This window comes from Crocuta crocuta, unplaced genomic scaffold (genome assembly GCF_008692635.1).
Source record: "Crocuta crocuta isolate KB4526 unplaced genomic scaffold, BGI_CrCroc_1.0 scaffold30, whole genome shotgun sequence".
Taxonomy (NCBI): domain Eukaryota; kingdom Metazoa; phylum Chordata; class Mammalia; order Carnivora; family Hyaenidae; genus Crocuta; species Crocuta crocuta.
In genome coordinates this window covers 9405318-9421571 of record NW_027528345.1, presented here as the reverse complement: position 1 = coordinate 9421571, position 16254 = coordinate 9405318, and the positions used below count along the sequence as shown (strand labels likewise).

The 16254-nt window shown below is 47.4% G+C and overlaps 1 protein-coding gene across 1 annotated transcript; it reads left to right on the top strand.

The window, feature by feature from the left end:
• Window positions 1-2800: 2800 nt before the first annotated feature.
• DDX23 (DEAD-box helicase 23) lies at window positions 2801-16062 on the top strand. Its single transcript, XM_077753291.1, has 17 exons — window positions 2801-2893; window positions 6562-6770; window positions 7623-7733; window positions 8640-8733; window positions 8845-8910; window positions 9453-9591; window positions 9866-9999; window positions 10137-10249; window positions 10475-10618; window positions 10720-10945; window positions 11246-11391; window positions 11754-11931; window positions 12672-12914; window positions 13328-13479; window positions 13699-13807; window positions 14615-14789; window positions 15156-16062. Exons 2-17 carry the CDS (start codon window positions 6562-6564, stop codon window positions 15377-15379), a joined length of 2463 nt encoding a protein of 820 aa, XP_077609417.1. The 5' UTR covers window positions 2801-2893; the 3' UTR covers window positions 15380-16062.
• The last annotated feature ends 192 nt before the right edge of the window (window positions 16063-16254 follow it).

Sequence of the window (16254 nt, the reverse complement as noted above, 5' to 3'; positions counted from 1 at the left end):
TGATAATAGCTATTTCTTCTTTTTTTCAATGTTGATTTATTTTTGAAATGGAGGGAGGGGCAGAGAGTGGGAGACACAGAAGCCCAATGCAGGCTCCAGGCTCTGAGCTGTCAGCACAGAGCCTGATGCGGGGCTTGAACTAACAAACAGCAAGATCATGACCTGAGCTGAAGTCGGCTGCTTAACCGACTTAGGCATTGAGGTGGCCCACTTATGAGTTCTTTCTATGTTACTTATTTCTGTGATAACCCTATGGGATATTATCTACCTCATTTTACAGGCAAGGAAACTGAGTTCAGGGAAGTTAGTTACTATGCCCAAGATCACACAACTAGAAAACGATAGAATCTGGATACAAATCCAGGCAGCCAGACTCCAGAGCCTGCACTTTTTTTTTTTTTTTTTTTTTTTTACTGCTATCCTATCCTGTGAGGCAAGAAATATCATGGTCCTTATTTTGTAAATGAGGAAATAGAAAAGTAAGAGATGCTATATAACTTGCATGATCGTAGCTAGTAAGTAATAGAATCAGGATTATAAGTAATAATAGATTTTAGTAAGTAATAGAATCAGGCCCCTATTGGGCCTCAATGTTAACTATATTCCCATCGGCTCCTTATTGCTAGTCATGTTGAACCTAAATAGGAGACTCTACCTTTGGCCCTTGCTACAACATAGTCCCTCTGTCTCTATCTCCAAAGATGCATGTTTGTGAAAGCACTAGCAGGGCAAGAGAAAGCATATGAGCATCTTTTAAGCTAATGTCTTTTTGTTTTTAATGTTTATTTATTTTGAGAGAGAAAGAAGGAGAGAGAATCCCAAGCAGGTTCTGAGCTGTCAACACTGAGCCCAATGCGGGGCTCAATCTTATGAACTGTGAGATCATCACCTGCGCTAAAATCAAGAGTCCTGACGCTTAACCGACTGAGCCACCCGGACAGCCCTAAGCACAATGTCTTACATGTATGATGAGAAAGTTGTGCACCAACTCTGCCACTATGAACTTGAACAAACTTCATCATCTTTCTGGATCTCAATCGACTCATCTTTAAAGAAGAGTAGTACTCTAGAAATTAGGGGAAGAGCATGGATTCTGAAGTTAAATGAACCTGGAGTTGAATGTGGGCTTCATTCTTTTAACTTTGTTGCCATTGAAGGCATAATTTAAAAAAAAATTTTTTTTTAATGTTTTATTTATTTCTGAGAGAGGGAGAGAGACAGCATGAGCAGGGGAGGGTCAGAGAGAGAGGGAGTCACAGACTCTGAAACAGGCTCCAGGCTCTGAGCTGGCAGTCAGCACAGAGCCCGTCGCGGGCTCCGACGAACCCGTCAGATCATGACCTGAGGCAAAGTCGGATGCTTAACCGACTGAGCCACCCAGGCGCCACTTGAAGGCATAATTAATCAGTAAAATGATGGTAATACCTGCTCATACTGTTATGAGAAATAAGTTAAATAAGTAATGTTAGGTTAAGTGCCCAGCACAGAGTTGGACATTTGAAAATTCTCAGTACTTACTAGTAGCTGCTGCTCTTAAAGTCTACACTTTTGGTCTTTTTAAAGTTCCATTCTGTGAATGGAGAGCCCTCTAGTGTTCACTTCATGCATTACATCTACTAGATCTCCGACGTGCTCCGACTAGATCTCCCTTTGGCTCTTTCTCTAGGGTAAAAGTAGCCAAGTGAAAGGCTGCAGAGTTCTAAGAGCAGAAGCTCGAGTTTCTCCTGGATTACTTTGGGCCATTGTGGGTGATGTGCAGGATTTTAGAATTATTTGAGTCTATGCTGAGACTCTGAAGAGAACTAAACATACATTCAGAGAGAAAAGGCAGATCCACAGCCATGTGGTATTGAAACCAAAAGGCTAATGATGGGAAAGTGAGAAGAAAGAGGGTATTAGACACTTAAGCGTATCTATCTAAAGCATTCAAGAAGTTGCAACGTTTGGGGTTTCTTTTCTTGGGTGGGGGGAAGTAGGGTTGGTGAATTATTAGCCATAAGACCAAAGAGAAACGAAGTAAACATAAAATTTGGGGTAAAGAAATCTCAGTGGATCTGAAGACGGGGGACTAGAAGGAAGAAACAAGCAAAAATACGGAAATAGTCCACTGGCCAGATTCTAAAGGCCAAGAAAATGAAGAAGCCAGGGTCCTATTCGGAGTGTTGAGAAAACAGGGGCCACAGCCCAGGCAATACCATCCTTCCGGGAGGACTCTGTAATCCAAGTATGGGCTCATTGTTAGTTGCCGCAATAACTGGAGATTGTTACTGCCTGGCCAAAGTTGCTAAAATGTCGTTCCAAATTCTGGACAGTCCCACACAATGAATTGTCCCCCCCCCCATTCTGAAATACTGGGCTACTCCTGTAACCTAACCTTTAATTTGTGTGTCTGTAAAATGGGACTAATCTATCTCACAGATTCTTATTTTTATAAGAATTTTTATAAGTGTTTTTATAAAAAAACACTTCCACAAACGATCCAGTATTTGTTGTTACTGTAGTTGTTAGTTATAATTAAGCGCTATTGATAGCTAAGGAAGCCCTTAGGCCATAGGCCACGATAGTCTAGGAAAACCAGCATATTGTAGGAAAACTGTGTAGTGAGAGAACCTTTTGGCGGAAGCAAACCCACGGAAAACTGTCCCACAAACTCGGATGTTTGGCGAACCACATTGCCCAGCCGACCCCGCGACCGGGGGCTGGCCCTCGCGCGGTGCGTTATGGGATTAGTAGTTCTCAGGCCTCTAATGTCGGCCCGCGCCGCCGGGCACTAGGAACTCACCTTCCCAGCTTGCCAAGCGGCCAGGGATGCATCTCGGCGACCAGGAAACGGGAAAGATGGCGACTGTTCGGCGACGTTGAGGCCGCGTTGGGCGGTTCAGACTCAAGAGTGGTGAGTCCTGAACGATGGAGGCGGTTCCCAGGAGCTTGCAGAGAGGGCGAGAGTGGGGGCACGGCAATGGCCCCTGCCCCCGGGACGAGGCGGGGAAGAACGCCTCAGGGTAGGGGCAGAGAGCTCTGGCGGGCTGGAGCGAAGGGGCGCGGGCCCCAGGGCGGAGTGTTGACTCCTGGGGACACAGGCCAGGTCCCTGGACGATGTTACGGGCCAGACCTTTGCCCATGCCCATGAGCACAGCACCTATGATACCCTCCATCCGACCTCATTCCTTCATGTTTCGAGTATGCCTTGCTCCAGCCAAACTGGAACGCTGGCTTTTCTCCCAGAACCAGTCATGCTTTCCCGCCTCTGCGCCTCCTGTATTATTTCTTTTGCTGGGGATGACTTTTACGCACCCTCAATTACACATCTTCAAATTCTACCTATACTTAAATGCTCAAGAGCCACTTCCTCTACAGATCTTTCCAAATCTTCTTTTGCAAATGAAAGGAAACTTCTTTGAATTCCTATAATACTTCATCTGAGCCTTCTTCATCTTGGTAAGTGCCACATACCCTCTATTGTTCTGTAACTTTTTTTTTTTTTTGGACAGGATCTTACTAATTTCCTTTTGTGATTCAATACGGAGTCTAGCAAGGTGCTTTGCATATTGTAGACACTTGATAAATACTTAACTGAATGAAAAAAAAAATTTGTCCCTACCTTGCAAGAACTGAGGAACTCAAAGACCTGGAGGTTTGCAAAGAAGGCTGCTGAGAAGGGATGACTTAGGGTGGGCCTGGTTATCTGGCCTTGAGATAAGTAGAACCTGTAATAAAAGTTGTTTGTATTTATTGTTTCCTTATTCTCACTTCTCATTCTCTTCTAAACTCACTCCACTCAGGCTTCTACTTCCTCCATGCCATCAAAACCGTTCTTGTCAAGGTCACCAATCATCTCCATTTTTCCAAATGCAGGGGTCACTCCTCTATCTCCTAGTCGTTTTCCACTTGGCACAGTTAACCACTCCCTCCTTGAAACACACTTTTGGCTTCTGTGATGTCATCCTTAACTTTTTTTGCCCTCTTAATGCTGTTGCTTCTTTCCAGTCTTCTCTGGCTCGTTTGCCTGACTTCTAAATGTTGCAGTGTTCCAGAGCTCAATCCTGGTTCTCTTTTATTTGCTTCCTTAACTATACTGCCTACTTAGGTAATATTATTTAGTGTTCTGTGGCTTTAAAAGCCATCTATATAGTGATGACTCAAGTTTTTGTCTCCAGGTTCTTCTGAGTTCCAGAATTGCATCTTCAAAATGAAACTTTTTATTTTCTCCTAAATCTCTTCTTCCCCAGTCATTTCTGGTCACACTAATGGCATCATGAACCATTAGGTCGGTCAAACCATAAATTTAGGAGCTAACTTTGTGTCTCCTCTTTCTCTTTCTCGCTTCCATCAGTAAGTCCTGTCTCTTCTTCCTCCCAAGTATATCCTGAAGCTCACTACTTCTCTCCATCTCCATTGCCAGTTTCCTAGAACAAGAGACCATCATCTGTTGCCTAGACTGCTGGTTCTGTTTCTACTCTTGCCTCCCTATTCTTTATTTTCCTTCAAGTCACCAAATTCTTTTAAAATGTAAAATTAGGGGCGCCTGGGTGGTTCAGTCGGTTGAGCATCCGACTTCGGCTCAGGTCATGATCTCATGGTTCGTGGATTCGAACCCTGCATCCGGCTCTGTGCTGACAGCCAGCTCAGAGCCTGGAGCCTGCTTCGGATTCTGTATCTCCCTCTCTGACCCTCCCCTACTCACGCTACCTCTCTCTCTCTCAGAAATTAAAAAAAAAAAAAAAATTAAAAAAATTTTTGAAAAAAAAATGTAGAATTAGATCACATCACTTCCCTGTTTAACATCCTTTAAGGTTCCTGTTGTGAGAGTGAAATCCAGGTTCCTTTACCTGGGCCTAAAACACATTTCCATGATCTGACTCTAGCCTATCTCCCTGAACTCACTTTGAATCAATCTTTCCCCTGGGTCACTGTCACTCAGCCACACAAGTCTGTTTTTAACTGGCAAAGGTGCTGAGCTAGTTCTTACCCCAGTGCCTTAGTACTTGCTGAATCTTCTACCCAGGAAGATCTTTTCCCTGGTCTTTCCAGGCTTCTTTCTCATCATTCAAGTCTCAGTTTACATGTCATCTAAAAAATTCTTTCCTGAGCCCTCTCTCGCTCGTTTCTACCTCCCCACCCTGCCATCATGTCCACCCTGTTTTATTTTGTTTATTACTTCTCCTTACTATTTGAAATTCTTTTATTCTGCCCGTCATCTACTGCATTGGAATTTCAGTGTTATGAGATCAGAGACTTTGTTTTTGTTTACTGCTATATCTCTAGTAGGTGGAACAGTTTCTGGCACCTACCAGGTGCTTAGGGAATATTTGTTGAGAGAATGAGTGATGTTCAGAGAAGATACTTCTCTTCTGGATTGTTTTCTTAGGGTTCTGAGTAGAAGAGACACAAGTATAATTGCATGATGTACTGATAGAACATTTAGTCATTTCTCAGACAATTATGAGATAAGATGAAAGTGCTACTTGTTCATTTTTCTTTACACATTCTCCTTTCTTAAAGATATATGGCAGGAAATTACATGAGGAAGAGAGATTGTAAGAGAAAGTCTGGAGAACTGAACCATTTGGGGGTAGAATAAGTTCTGAGAAATGTATCCTGAGTCTTAGGGATGGATGATGATGATGGTGATGGGGTAGAGGTAGATTCAGACTTACTGTCATTTTAGCCCCTGGCTGAAGTGGATTTTGTAGTTTGAAGGCCAGTTGACAGTGTGACATGGTGTTCAGTGTCCCCCAGGCAGGAGGGTAATGCAACAAATTCCTGCTCAAACCTTTCATAGGACTGGGTAAAGGTCAAGGCTATGAGAATCTGAATAGGAAGTGTCGAAGTGTTAGTAAGGATGTCTGTGACCTTTAGTTTTTGGAACCTACCTTTCTTTTCTGAAATAATTATAGATTCGCAGTAAGTTACCCAAAAAATGCATAAAGGTTCTGTGTACCCTTCACCAAATTTTTCCCATTGTATAATGAGAAGTACATTTCTTTTAGTCTGAGTGAAAGTGAGTTTGTTTCCCCATTTAAATTTAAGTTTTCTTTGAGATACTGATTATAATCCCAAATCTCAAAATTAACTCTTTTATTCCTCTTTTGAGTTTTCCTCATGAGCTCAAGAGAACTTACCTCCGTTAGCCATATATGTGTTGACTGATCCCAGTGCGCTGGCAGAGTCCTAAGATAAGCAGTAAAGGATGTTTCTAGAGGTAGCTAGTACACTGTTCATTCACTAACATTTCTTTTCATACTCTTACAGTTTAATTATAAAAATAAGATATATTCATTATATACTTTTGGAAATTAACATATGTGTATACAAAAAGGAATCACAGAGGGATAGTATAGTATACTGAATAAGAATGGGTCTCTGGAGCCAGAATGCCTGGCACTCTGTCACTTACCACCTGTATGTCCTCAGGCAAGTTACTTTATATACCTGAGCTTCCATTTCCTCGTCTATAAAGTAGGCATTCCTGTGTAACTACCTGAGAGGGTTGTTTTGTGATGATACACACGTTTAGAGTAGTACATAGTACATAATAAGTATACCTCTTATCCATGACAGATGGCAGGAGAGCTGGCTGACAAAAAGGACCGTGATGCATCACCTTCCAAGGAGGAAAGAAAGCGATCTCGGACTCCTGACAGAGAGCGGGATAGAGACCGGGACCGGAAGTCTTCCCCATCTAAAGATAGGAAACGGCATCGTTCAAGGGATAGGCGTCGAGGAGGTAGCCGTTCTCGCTCCCGTTCCCGTTCCAAGTCTACAGAAAGGTAAAGTAACTATGGGAAAGGAGAGCACATTTCAAACTTCTTCATTCTTGGTTCCTCTGATGCCTCCAGTATTAGGACACTAGGTCTTTCACATATTTCTCTACACCTAGTGACCCAGAAGCTCTTAAAAATTAAGAGGGAACTTGTAGGATGAAGGTCCAGGTGATCGAGGAAGATAGTTTTTCTGTTCACATAGGCCATGGCCTATCATTGCCATTAATGCTTAGCAGTACAACTCTGATCTAGAAGACTTTCTTAGAATTCCCTCTTGGCTTTCCCTAGAGACACATTCCCCAATTTGTAAAATGCTGCTTTGTGGGGCTCCTGGATGGATCAGTTGGTTAAGCATCCAACTTCACCTCAGGTCATGATCTCAAAGTTCATGGGTTCGAGCCTCACGTCAGGCTCTGTGCTGACAGCTCAGAGCCTAGAGCCTGCTTCTGATTCTGTGTCTCCCTCTCTCTGTTCCTCCCCTGCTCATGCTCTGTCTCCTCTCTCTCTCAAAAATAAACGTTAAAAAAAAAATTAAATGCTGCTTTATGGAGAAAAGAGCATGAGAGGGGGACCTGGGTGGCTCACTCAGTTAAGCGTCCAACTTTGGCTCGGGGTGTGATCTCAACGGTTCGTGGGTTCGAGCTCCGCATTGGGCTCTGTGCTGATAGAGAGCCTGCTTCAGATTCTGTATCTCTGTCTTTCTCTCTGCCCCTCCTTTGTTTATGCTTGCTCTCTCTCAAAAAAATAAGTAAATAAACATTAAAAAAAAAGAGAGAGAGCACGAGAACCTTCTTATGGCTGCAGTGAACCTGAATATCCTGGAAATACCACGTGATTTCTTAAATTTGCTGTCTTCAGAGAGCGAAGGCACAAAGAACGAGAACGGGATAAGGAGCGTGATCGGAATAAGAAGGACCGAGACCGGGACAAGGATGGGCACCGACGGGACAAGGACCGTAAACGATCCAGGTACCTGAGGGAATGGGAGTGGGCTTAGGAGAAAGCCTTCCTCTCTGCCTCTGACCTGGCTCAGGCTCATGGGAAAGTCAGTTGTTCTTAGCAGTTCCTACTGGTAGTTGCTGCAGAGCTGTCATTTTTAGAAAGCTTATATCCTTAGAAACTGTAACCAGTTACTGAAGTCGCAACCATTTGAGGGTCAATTTGTTCTTAAAAGTTAGAAATTAGTTTGAGAGGGTCACCAGCCTGCAAAACAGTCCCTAAGTTCCATTGGACCATTCAGATATCTACCCAAGATAAACAACATATATTTGTTGAGATGGCCTAATACCCCAGTATCTTGATCTCTTTCCCCTAGAAGCTTTGTTTTTATTAGGCCCTGAGTATGCAGGTTAGAATTCAGGGCAAAGAACACAGTTCCCATAACAAACACGGGGGTGGGGGTGTTTGAGACCTCTCGTAGATTGGGCTTGTAGTAGCGGTGGGGAAACCATCGCTGGCACTGGTAGGAAGGAAGCATGGGGAAGGACCATACAGAGCAGGATCTGGGAAGGGTGGATGGTGGGAGACCTTGTCCACAAAATTCATTGTGTGTTATAAAGTTAAGCAGGACTTTTTTTTTTTTCCAGTGTCCGCCTGCCATTTGATGAGATATTTTTGCCCTCAGTAGTGAAGGCAATCTTGTTAGAAGAGATTAGTCTTGGAAAAGGAGAGTCAGGTAGAATGGGGCCAAGACAGAGCCATCATTAGGTGTCAGAGCAGGCAGAGCGACCAGGCCTGCAAAGGGAGCTTCAGGGCGTGATGGATGGCCAGAAGCCGGTCTTGTTGAGTCATGGGAAAACTTCCATCCTCTCTGTGGTTCAGCCTGGATGAGGGTAAGATAGCGATGTGGATCTTTCCTGTTCCTTTTCCTTAAAGCTTATCTCCTGGCCGAGGAAAAGATTTTAAATCTCGGAAAGACAGAGACTCTAAGAAGGACGAAGAGGATGAACATGGTGATAAGAAACCTAAGGTAAAGGAGAGGACGGATTTCTTTCATCTTCCTCTTCAGTTCAAGTTCTACATTGTAAATCTTCAGAGGGAGAGAGTCTTTATGGACTGAAGTCCTGTTTTTTATATTCAGGCTCAGCCATTATCCCTGGAGGAACTTCTGGCCAAGAAGAAGGCTGAGGAAGAAGCTGAGGCTAAGGTGAGACTCGAGGGTGTGTGTTAGCTGCCTGGGCTGCTGTAACAGAACATTGCAGGCTGAGCGACATAACAGAAATTAACCTCACAGTTCTTGAGGCTAGAAGCCGGGATCAAGGTGTCGGTAGGGTGGTTTTCTTCTGAGGCCTCTCTCCGTGGCTTGGGGCTGGATGTCTTCTCTGTCCTCACATGGTCATCCCTCTATGCGGACATGCCCCAGTGTCTTTCTGTGTCCAAATTTTCTCTTATAAGAGAAAAAAACCAGCCAGCCTGGTTTAGGGTCCACCCAAAGAGCTTCATCTTACCTTAATCACCTCTTTAAAGGTTCTATCCAAATGTAGTCATATTCTCATGTACTAGGAGTTAGGGCTTCGGTATAGGAATTTTGAGGAGGGCACAGTTTGGGCCATAGCGATCCTATCTGTGTTTCCTTAACAGGTGTAATGCCTGAGCAAATATTGTCGTGCTCCCTGCTGTCTCCTCATCAACGATGCGATCATGCCCTGCTCCTAGATCCTTTGTTTACAGTTCCAATCTATTTTGTAGCCCAAGTTCCTCTCCAAAGCGGAACGAGAGGCTGAAGCCCTAAAGCGACGACAGCAGGAGGTGGAGGAGCGACAGAGGATGCTTGAAGAAGAGCGCAAGAAACGGAAACAGTTCCAGGACTTGGGCAGGAAAATGTTGGGTTCGTTTTCCTCCCCTGTGTGGCCCCTAGAAGGGGTAGGAGAGGATGGACTGGGATTGTAGTGTCACTCAGGAGAGCCAGAAACCTGTTTGCTCTGGGGTTTGGAAGAGGGAGGGATAGGGGAGTTGATGAGAGTATCTCTGTGTTAGGTCTCTGTTTCCCCTATATTGTAAATCTCCCCCGTCTCATTTGACGTCTGTCGTCTGGATCCTGTCCGTGCCCTCTTTTGTCTTGCACTGAGCTCTTCTGCAGCTTTGCTCTCCTTGATCTGCAGAAGACCCTCAGGAACGGGAACGTCGGGAGCGCAGGGAGAGGATGGAGCGGGAGACCAATGGAAATGAGGATGAGGAAGGGCGGCAGAAGATCCGGGAGGAGAAGGATAAGAGCAAGGAGCTGCATGCCATTAAGGTGCAGGCCTTGGTTCTGTACTCATTTCCCACACCACACACAAGAATGAGATTTAGTTGTTTGGCCATTCTGATCTCTGCGTGTGAGATCTGGGTGGGCCTGGAGCTTCATAGGCTTTGCATTCCGTCCCTGGGCAGGAGCGTTATCTGGGTGGTATCAAGAAGCGGCGCCGAACAAGGCATCTCAATGACCGCAAGTTTGTCTTTGAGTGGGATGCGTCGGAGGACACGTCCATCGACTACAACCCGCTGTGAGTGGATATGGGCCTACGTGCTAGGTCTTTTAAGGCAGTTCCTGGAGAGGACTGGTGCTACCGAAAGAGAAGTAAGATTCTGGGGTGGGGAAATTGGTAAGTGCGTAGTCAGCCAGCTCTCGGGGTGAGGAAAGACCCCGGTTATGAAGGTGTCCATATTGGTACATATTAGTAGTCTGCCCTTCCTTCTTGCTGCTATAAAAACCTCTGTCTCCATCTCAGATACAAAGAACGGCACCAGGTGCAGTTGTTGGGGCGAGGCTTCATTGCAGGCATTGACCTGAAGCAGCAGAAACGAGAGCAATCACGTTTCTACGGAGACCTGATGGAGAAGAGGCGGACACTGGAAGAAAAGGAGCAGGAGGAGTGAGTGGCAGGGCTGGGGGTGGTTGGGCGGAGCCCGGAGCCCACAGAAAGGAGCTGGAGGAACGACTCTGATCCCGCTTATTCCCCACGTCCTGCTCCAGGGCCAGACTCCGCAAGCTCCGTAAGAAGGAAGCCAAGCAGCGCTGGGATGATCGGCACTGGTCCCAGAAGAAGTTAGATGAGATGACGGACAGGGACTGGCGGATCTTCCGAGAGGACTACAGCATCACCACCAAAGGTGGCAAGATCCCCAATCCCATCCGGTCCTGGAAAGACTCTTCTCTGCCCCCACACATCTTGGAGGTCATCGATAAGTGTGGCTACAAGGTAAGGAGGGGCAGCTTGGCCCAGAAGACCTGACATGTTCCCTCTCATGTTCTAGGGGATACACACTTAATTTGGGAACAGAGCTTTGTTCCTTTGTTCCTCTGTTTGGTTCCTCTTCTGCCAGGGAGCACTAAGGTGATGTTGTCACCTTCTGGTGGAAGTATTGGCCTTTGGGGACTGTGAGTCCCTTGGTGTGAACCGGTGCCCTCCTCTTGTGCTGGCCCGTGTGCCCACTCTGTCAGCAGCGGCTTGGGTAGCTGAACGCCATCTGGACCCATTATTCTCTCTGGGTCACTGCAGGAACCAACGCCCATCCAGCGTCAAGCAATTCCCATTGGGCTACAGAATCGTGACATCATTGGTGTGGCTGAGACCGGCAGCGGCAAGACAGCAGCCTTCCTCATCCCATTGCTGGTCTGGATCACCACTCTTCCCAAAATTGACAGGTGGGGTCAGCAGGCCTCAGTTGGAGTGGGTTTGGCTGGGTGGGAAAGGTCACAGTGGTAAATGAGCATTTGGTTTTCTTTTCAAGTCTACAATCAGAAGCCCCCTTCTTTAGTATGGGTCAGATACTAGGGATTAATTGGGTCACGGTATCCAAGAAGTGTGTGATTTTGTTGGCAAGGACCACTCCCTGAAGAACGAGGCTACCCTGGAGTCTCTGATTTTTAAGTGAGATCTTTGCATCCTTTTCCCACCACCCTCCCCATCTCCATAGCTGCCCTTAAGAGTGACTTTCTCTTGCTCCTGTTTGTGGTTGGATGAGAATGAAAGCTCATGGAACTGTGGGATGCCCTATTTACCGTAGGATCGAAGAGTCAGACCAGGGCCCTTATGCCATCATCCTGGCCCCCACTCGTGAGTTGGCTCAGCAGATCGAGGAAGAGACCATCAAGTTTGGGAAGCCACTGGGCATCCGCACTGTGGCCGTCATTGGTGGCATCTCCAGAGAAGACCAGGGCTTCAGGCTGCGCATGGGCTGTGAGGTTCGTTCACCTAGCGGGCAGCCAGCCCACTGTTTGAGGGCTCTCAGTTTGGGGCTGTGTTTCTAGTTTCTGCCATAGATGTACAGTAAAATGAAGTAAAGGACTGGTTTTTATGTATGTAGTGTTATTTATTGAGAACTTATGAACCAGGTATTGTACTGTGCACATCATTAACTTTACCAACAACCCTATGAGAGAGAGAGGTGGTGGACCTCCATTGTACAGGTGAAGCTGAGGCTCAGGTCAGTAACTTGTTCAGAGTCACATCTGGCAATGAGCAGAGCTGAGATTCATATCCAAAGCCTTCGTTCTCATTCACTTTGCCGGACCACGTCACTGACTTCATGTGTTGCCTCCTCAGGGTAGAGAAAGAGCTTTCCATAAGAAATTTGATGCAGGAATTGAGACTTTTGCAACTTCTTGGCATAATCCCTTTATATAATCCTCTCCGTAGTTTCCCTTAAGTCTCTCTTCCGTCTAAGGAAGTTCCTTCTGATTTTGCCTCTTCTGTTTGACTCCTGGACCTTATTCGGAGACCTTTTCGTTCCCTGAAAAATCCAAGGTGGCAACAGGTGATTCTGTGCCAGTTCTTAGGAACCTTTGCCGCTAGTCATAACTGAAGGTTTGGGGTCCAAGTTCCTTAGAATTAGGGTCTGTTGCCTGAGCGGGTGGACAGTTCACAGGAGGGAGAAGAAAGGGGTACATGCTGCAACTGCGTATGTTTCCACTGTGCCTTCCAGATTGTGATCGCTACCCCAGGACGTCTGATTGATGTGCTAGAGAACCGTTACCTTGTGCTGAGCCGCTGTACCTATGTGGTTCTGGATGAGGCAGACAGGATGATTGACATGGGCTTTGAGCCAGATGTCCAGAAGATCCTAGAGCACATGCCTGTCAGCAACCAGAAGCCGGACACAGATGAAGCTGAGGACCCTGAGAAGATGTTGGCCAACTTTGAGTCAGGAAAACACAAGTACCGCCAAGTAAGGCTGATTCCTTAGGCTGGGGAAAGGGGGCAAGTTGCCAAAGCTGCGCTGAGGCCCTTCTTGCCCTGGGTGGGCCCACAGCGCATTTATCAGCTTGTCCTCTGGCAGTCCTGGAAGTGGAGCCATTGGCTTTGGCCTTGAAAGTGGTTCCAAGGCATCATGCTACTCCCACCATGGGTGCCAGCAAATGCTCTCAGCCCTTCCTGTCATCATAAAATGCAAAGTACCTTGGGGAACAGGTACTGAGGAAAGAAGTGGGAAGGCAAAGGACACAATTTCCTAAGGCAGTGGTTGTTAGAGCTTACTCCATGGCTCATTTTAGGTTCTTTAGCCCAGGCTACACTTCCTGTGGTGATGGAGGATATGGTGGTGTCTGCCTGGGCCCAGGGCTGAGCCTCCTGTTTTCATAGACAGTCATGTTCACGGCTACCATGCCCCCGGCGGTGGAGCGTCTGGCTCGGAGCTACCTTCGGCGACCCGCTGTGGTGTACATTGGCTCTGCAGGCAAGCCCCATGAACGTGTGGAACAGAAGGTCTTCCTCATGTCAGAGTCAGAAAAGAGGTATGGGGGCAGCTGAGCCAGGAAAAACGTGATGGAGAAGGGGCTTTTTTCTGTATGAGGGATGACAGAGGGTAAATGTTCTGCCATATTAAAGAGCTGCTGTTTTCTTGTATGGGATGCCATGGGATTAAAGGTCCTGGAATTGGTATTGGTAGATCAGAGTGTGCATCTCACTCAAAGGTATGCCTCTCGTTTTTCTCCTCTACCTCTTCTCCCCAGGAAAAAGCTGCTGGCAATCTTGGAGCAAGGCTTTGATCCACCCATTATCATTTTTGTCAACCAGAAGAAGGGCTGTGATGTTTTGGCCAAATCTCTGGAGAAGATGGGGGTATGTCTGGCAGGGTAGAGCCAAGTCTGCTCTCTTTGCTGGGGCTTTCTGAAAATAGAGGGCCCCTCTGAGGCTCTTCCTTTCAGTTCTGTCCCATTTTAGAACCTCTCTAGTATTGTCGGGGCCAGAGGGAAAAGGGTGGTGTGAGGGGTTGAGGGAATGGGATCTGTTGCTGTGATCCCCTATCTAGTCCAGCAGTGGCAGCCAGAGCTGCCTTGGGTCTTCCTTCAAGGGGGTTGGGCTGGGGACAGGTTTTGAGACACGCATCCTGGCCAGATGTGAGGCCATGGAATAGTGGATCAAAGTTCTTTGTGCTTGTATATGTTTGGGACAGTGGGTAATGTGATCAGGAAGGACATGTGGGTGACCGGTGTCCTTTACTCCTGGTAAAGGAGTTTACCTGCTGCTCCTGGTGTTTCAAGGGTCCTTAAGCATCTTGGCCCTTGCTTGCTGCCATCATCTCAGCCTCATTCTCTCTTTGATAACTTTCCATCTGTGTGGCTCAACGCCCCTTCCCCCCAAGTTGCTTTACCTTTATTACTATCACTATTTTTATTCTCCCCCGGCCCTGCTCCCAGGGCTTTACCTTTGACCTCACTCTGCCCCTACACAGCACACCCTCTTCTCTCCTGTCCGTTTCTCCAGCTCACCTCTTCTCTCTGCTTGCTTCCAGTAGCACTCATTCTCTCTCCTACCCCCTTCCCCTTCTGCCCTGCTGCTCTGCAGCCTTCCCTCACTGTCTCCATGCCCTTCTGTGTCTTTCCATGACCCCACTGCTCTCTTCTCACCTTGCCATTCTTCCAACAGTACAATGCTTGCACACTGCATGGTGGAAAAGGCCAGGAGCAGCGAGAATTTGCACTGTCCAACCTCAAGGCTGGGGCCAAGGATATTTTGGTGGCTACAGATGTGGCAGGTCGTGGTATCGACATCCAAGATGTGTCTATGGTTGTCAACTATGATATGGCCAAAAACATTGAAGGTAAGTGCAGGGGAAAGCAGCTTCCATCCAGGTAAAGGGAGCCTCCTTGTTTCATTCCACTTGAAGCCGGAGGCTCTTGCTGCCATTCCTTCAGCTCTGAGTCGGATTGCTTGTCCCGGTGGGAAGAGCTCTGCTCTTTATCTCCCATGGATTTGTTGTCCCAGCACCTGGGACAGCTCTGTCTCTGGGGTGTAGGGGGACTGCTGTCAGTCTGGGTGTGGTAGGATGACCACCATTAGTGGTGGGGAGGGCACTGTGGAGTCAGGCTGCACTGTGCTCGGAGGTGGGCTGGGGTGGGGATGCCTTTAGAAGTGAGGCTTGGTATCGTCAGTGGCACTCCCCTCCCCCCCCCCCCCCCTCCCCCAGATTACATCCACCGCATTGGTCGCACGGGACGAGCTGGCAAGAGTGGTGTGGCCATCACCTTCCTCACCAAAGAGGACTCTGCTGTGTTCTATGAGCTGAAGCAAGCCATCCTGGAGAGCCCAGTGTCCTCCTGCCCCCCAGAGCTGGCCAACCACCCAGACGCCCAGCACAAGCCAGGCACCATCCTCACCAAGAAGCGCCGGGAAGAGACTATCTTTGCCTGACACAACACTCTTCCCATCAGTTTAAGGGCATGTTCTGAAGCCTTTTCTTCAGGACCCTCCCATCTCTCTTTCCAGGTCCTCACTCTTATGGGGCCTTAGGAAACAATCAGACTCTTTGGCCCAAACCCTCAGGTCTGAAGGCCTGGGTGTGGGGCTGCAGAAGGAGAGGAAACTGCTCTAGGCGCCAGGGAGAACAAGTACACAGATTCTGGCCTGGCTCTGCTCCACCGGAGGGCTTTGGGATTGCACTGGGCCATCAGCTCTTGCCAGTCATGGGGGGAGCCAGTTGGCATTGCCTCACAGACTGAACAAAAACCTGGCTGCCAGCACGGTACCTCTTCGGCTCGGATTTGACTGCGGAAGTTGCAGCAGTGTCATTGCCCTAGATGACCCCAGGGGATCTGGCACTGTGAGGATATGGACCTTGGACTCTGTCATTTTGACAGCTGTTTGCCCTTTTGGATTATAAAACAAGTTGAGAGCCTTGTTTAGAGCTGTGCACGGCCCCTGTGCCAAGGGGTGCTGTGCACTCTAGGCATCCCTCACCCAGGGAATTTTTTTAGTAGCTGTGGGGACAGGGTGAGCTGGCTGTGTCCATCTTGAAGTCACTGAGTGAAATTTCTGTTTTTTATTCTCTGAGAAGATGAGTTTGTATGTTCTGAGAATAAATACACGAAGACGAAGCCTGTGTCGAATTCTAGCTACATGCATCTCCCGGGTTTTCCCTGCTGCCGCGGGAGACAGGAGGACAGTGTTGGGCATGGTGGGTTGGCTTGGGAGACGAGGGAAAATCACATCCAGAGAGGAACCTGGCGCCTCAGCTGATAGCTTGGATCTACAGGAGGCCACTCGAGGGGAGATGGAAAAGCTCAGGG

Excerpts from the sequence above, each read along its gene's own strand:
- DDX23 (XM_077753291.1), top strand. The coding sequence starts at position 6,562 with ATGGCAGGAGAGCTGGCTGACAAAAAGGACCGTGATGCATCACCTTCC. Across the intron at positions 10,250-10,474 it reads TCCATCGACTACAACCCGCT|ATACAAAGAACGGCACCAGG; the intron begins GTGAGTGGATAT and ends TCTCCATCTCAG. Across the intron at positions 10,619-10,719 it reads GAAGAAAAGGAGCAGGAGGA|GGCCAGACTCCGCAAGCTCC; the intron begins GTGAGTGGCAGG and ends GTCCTGCTCCAG.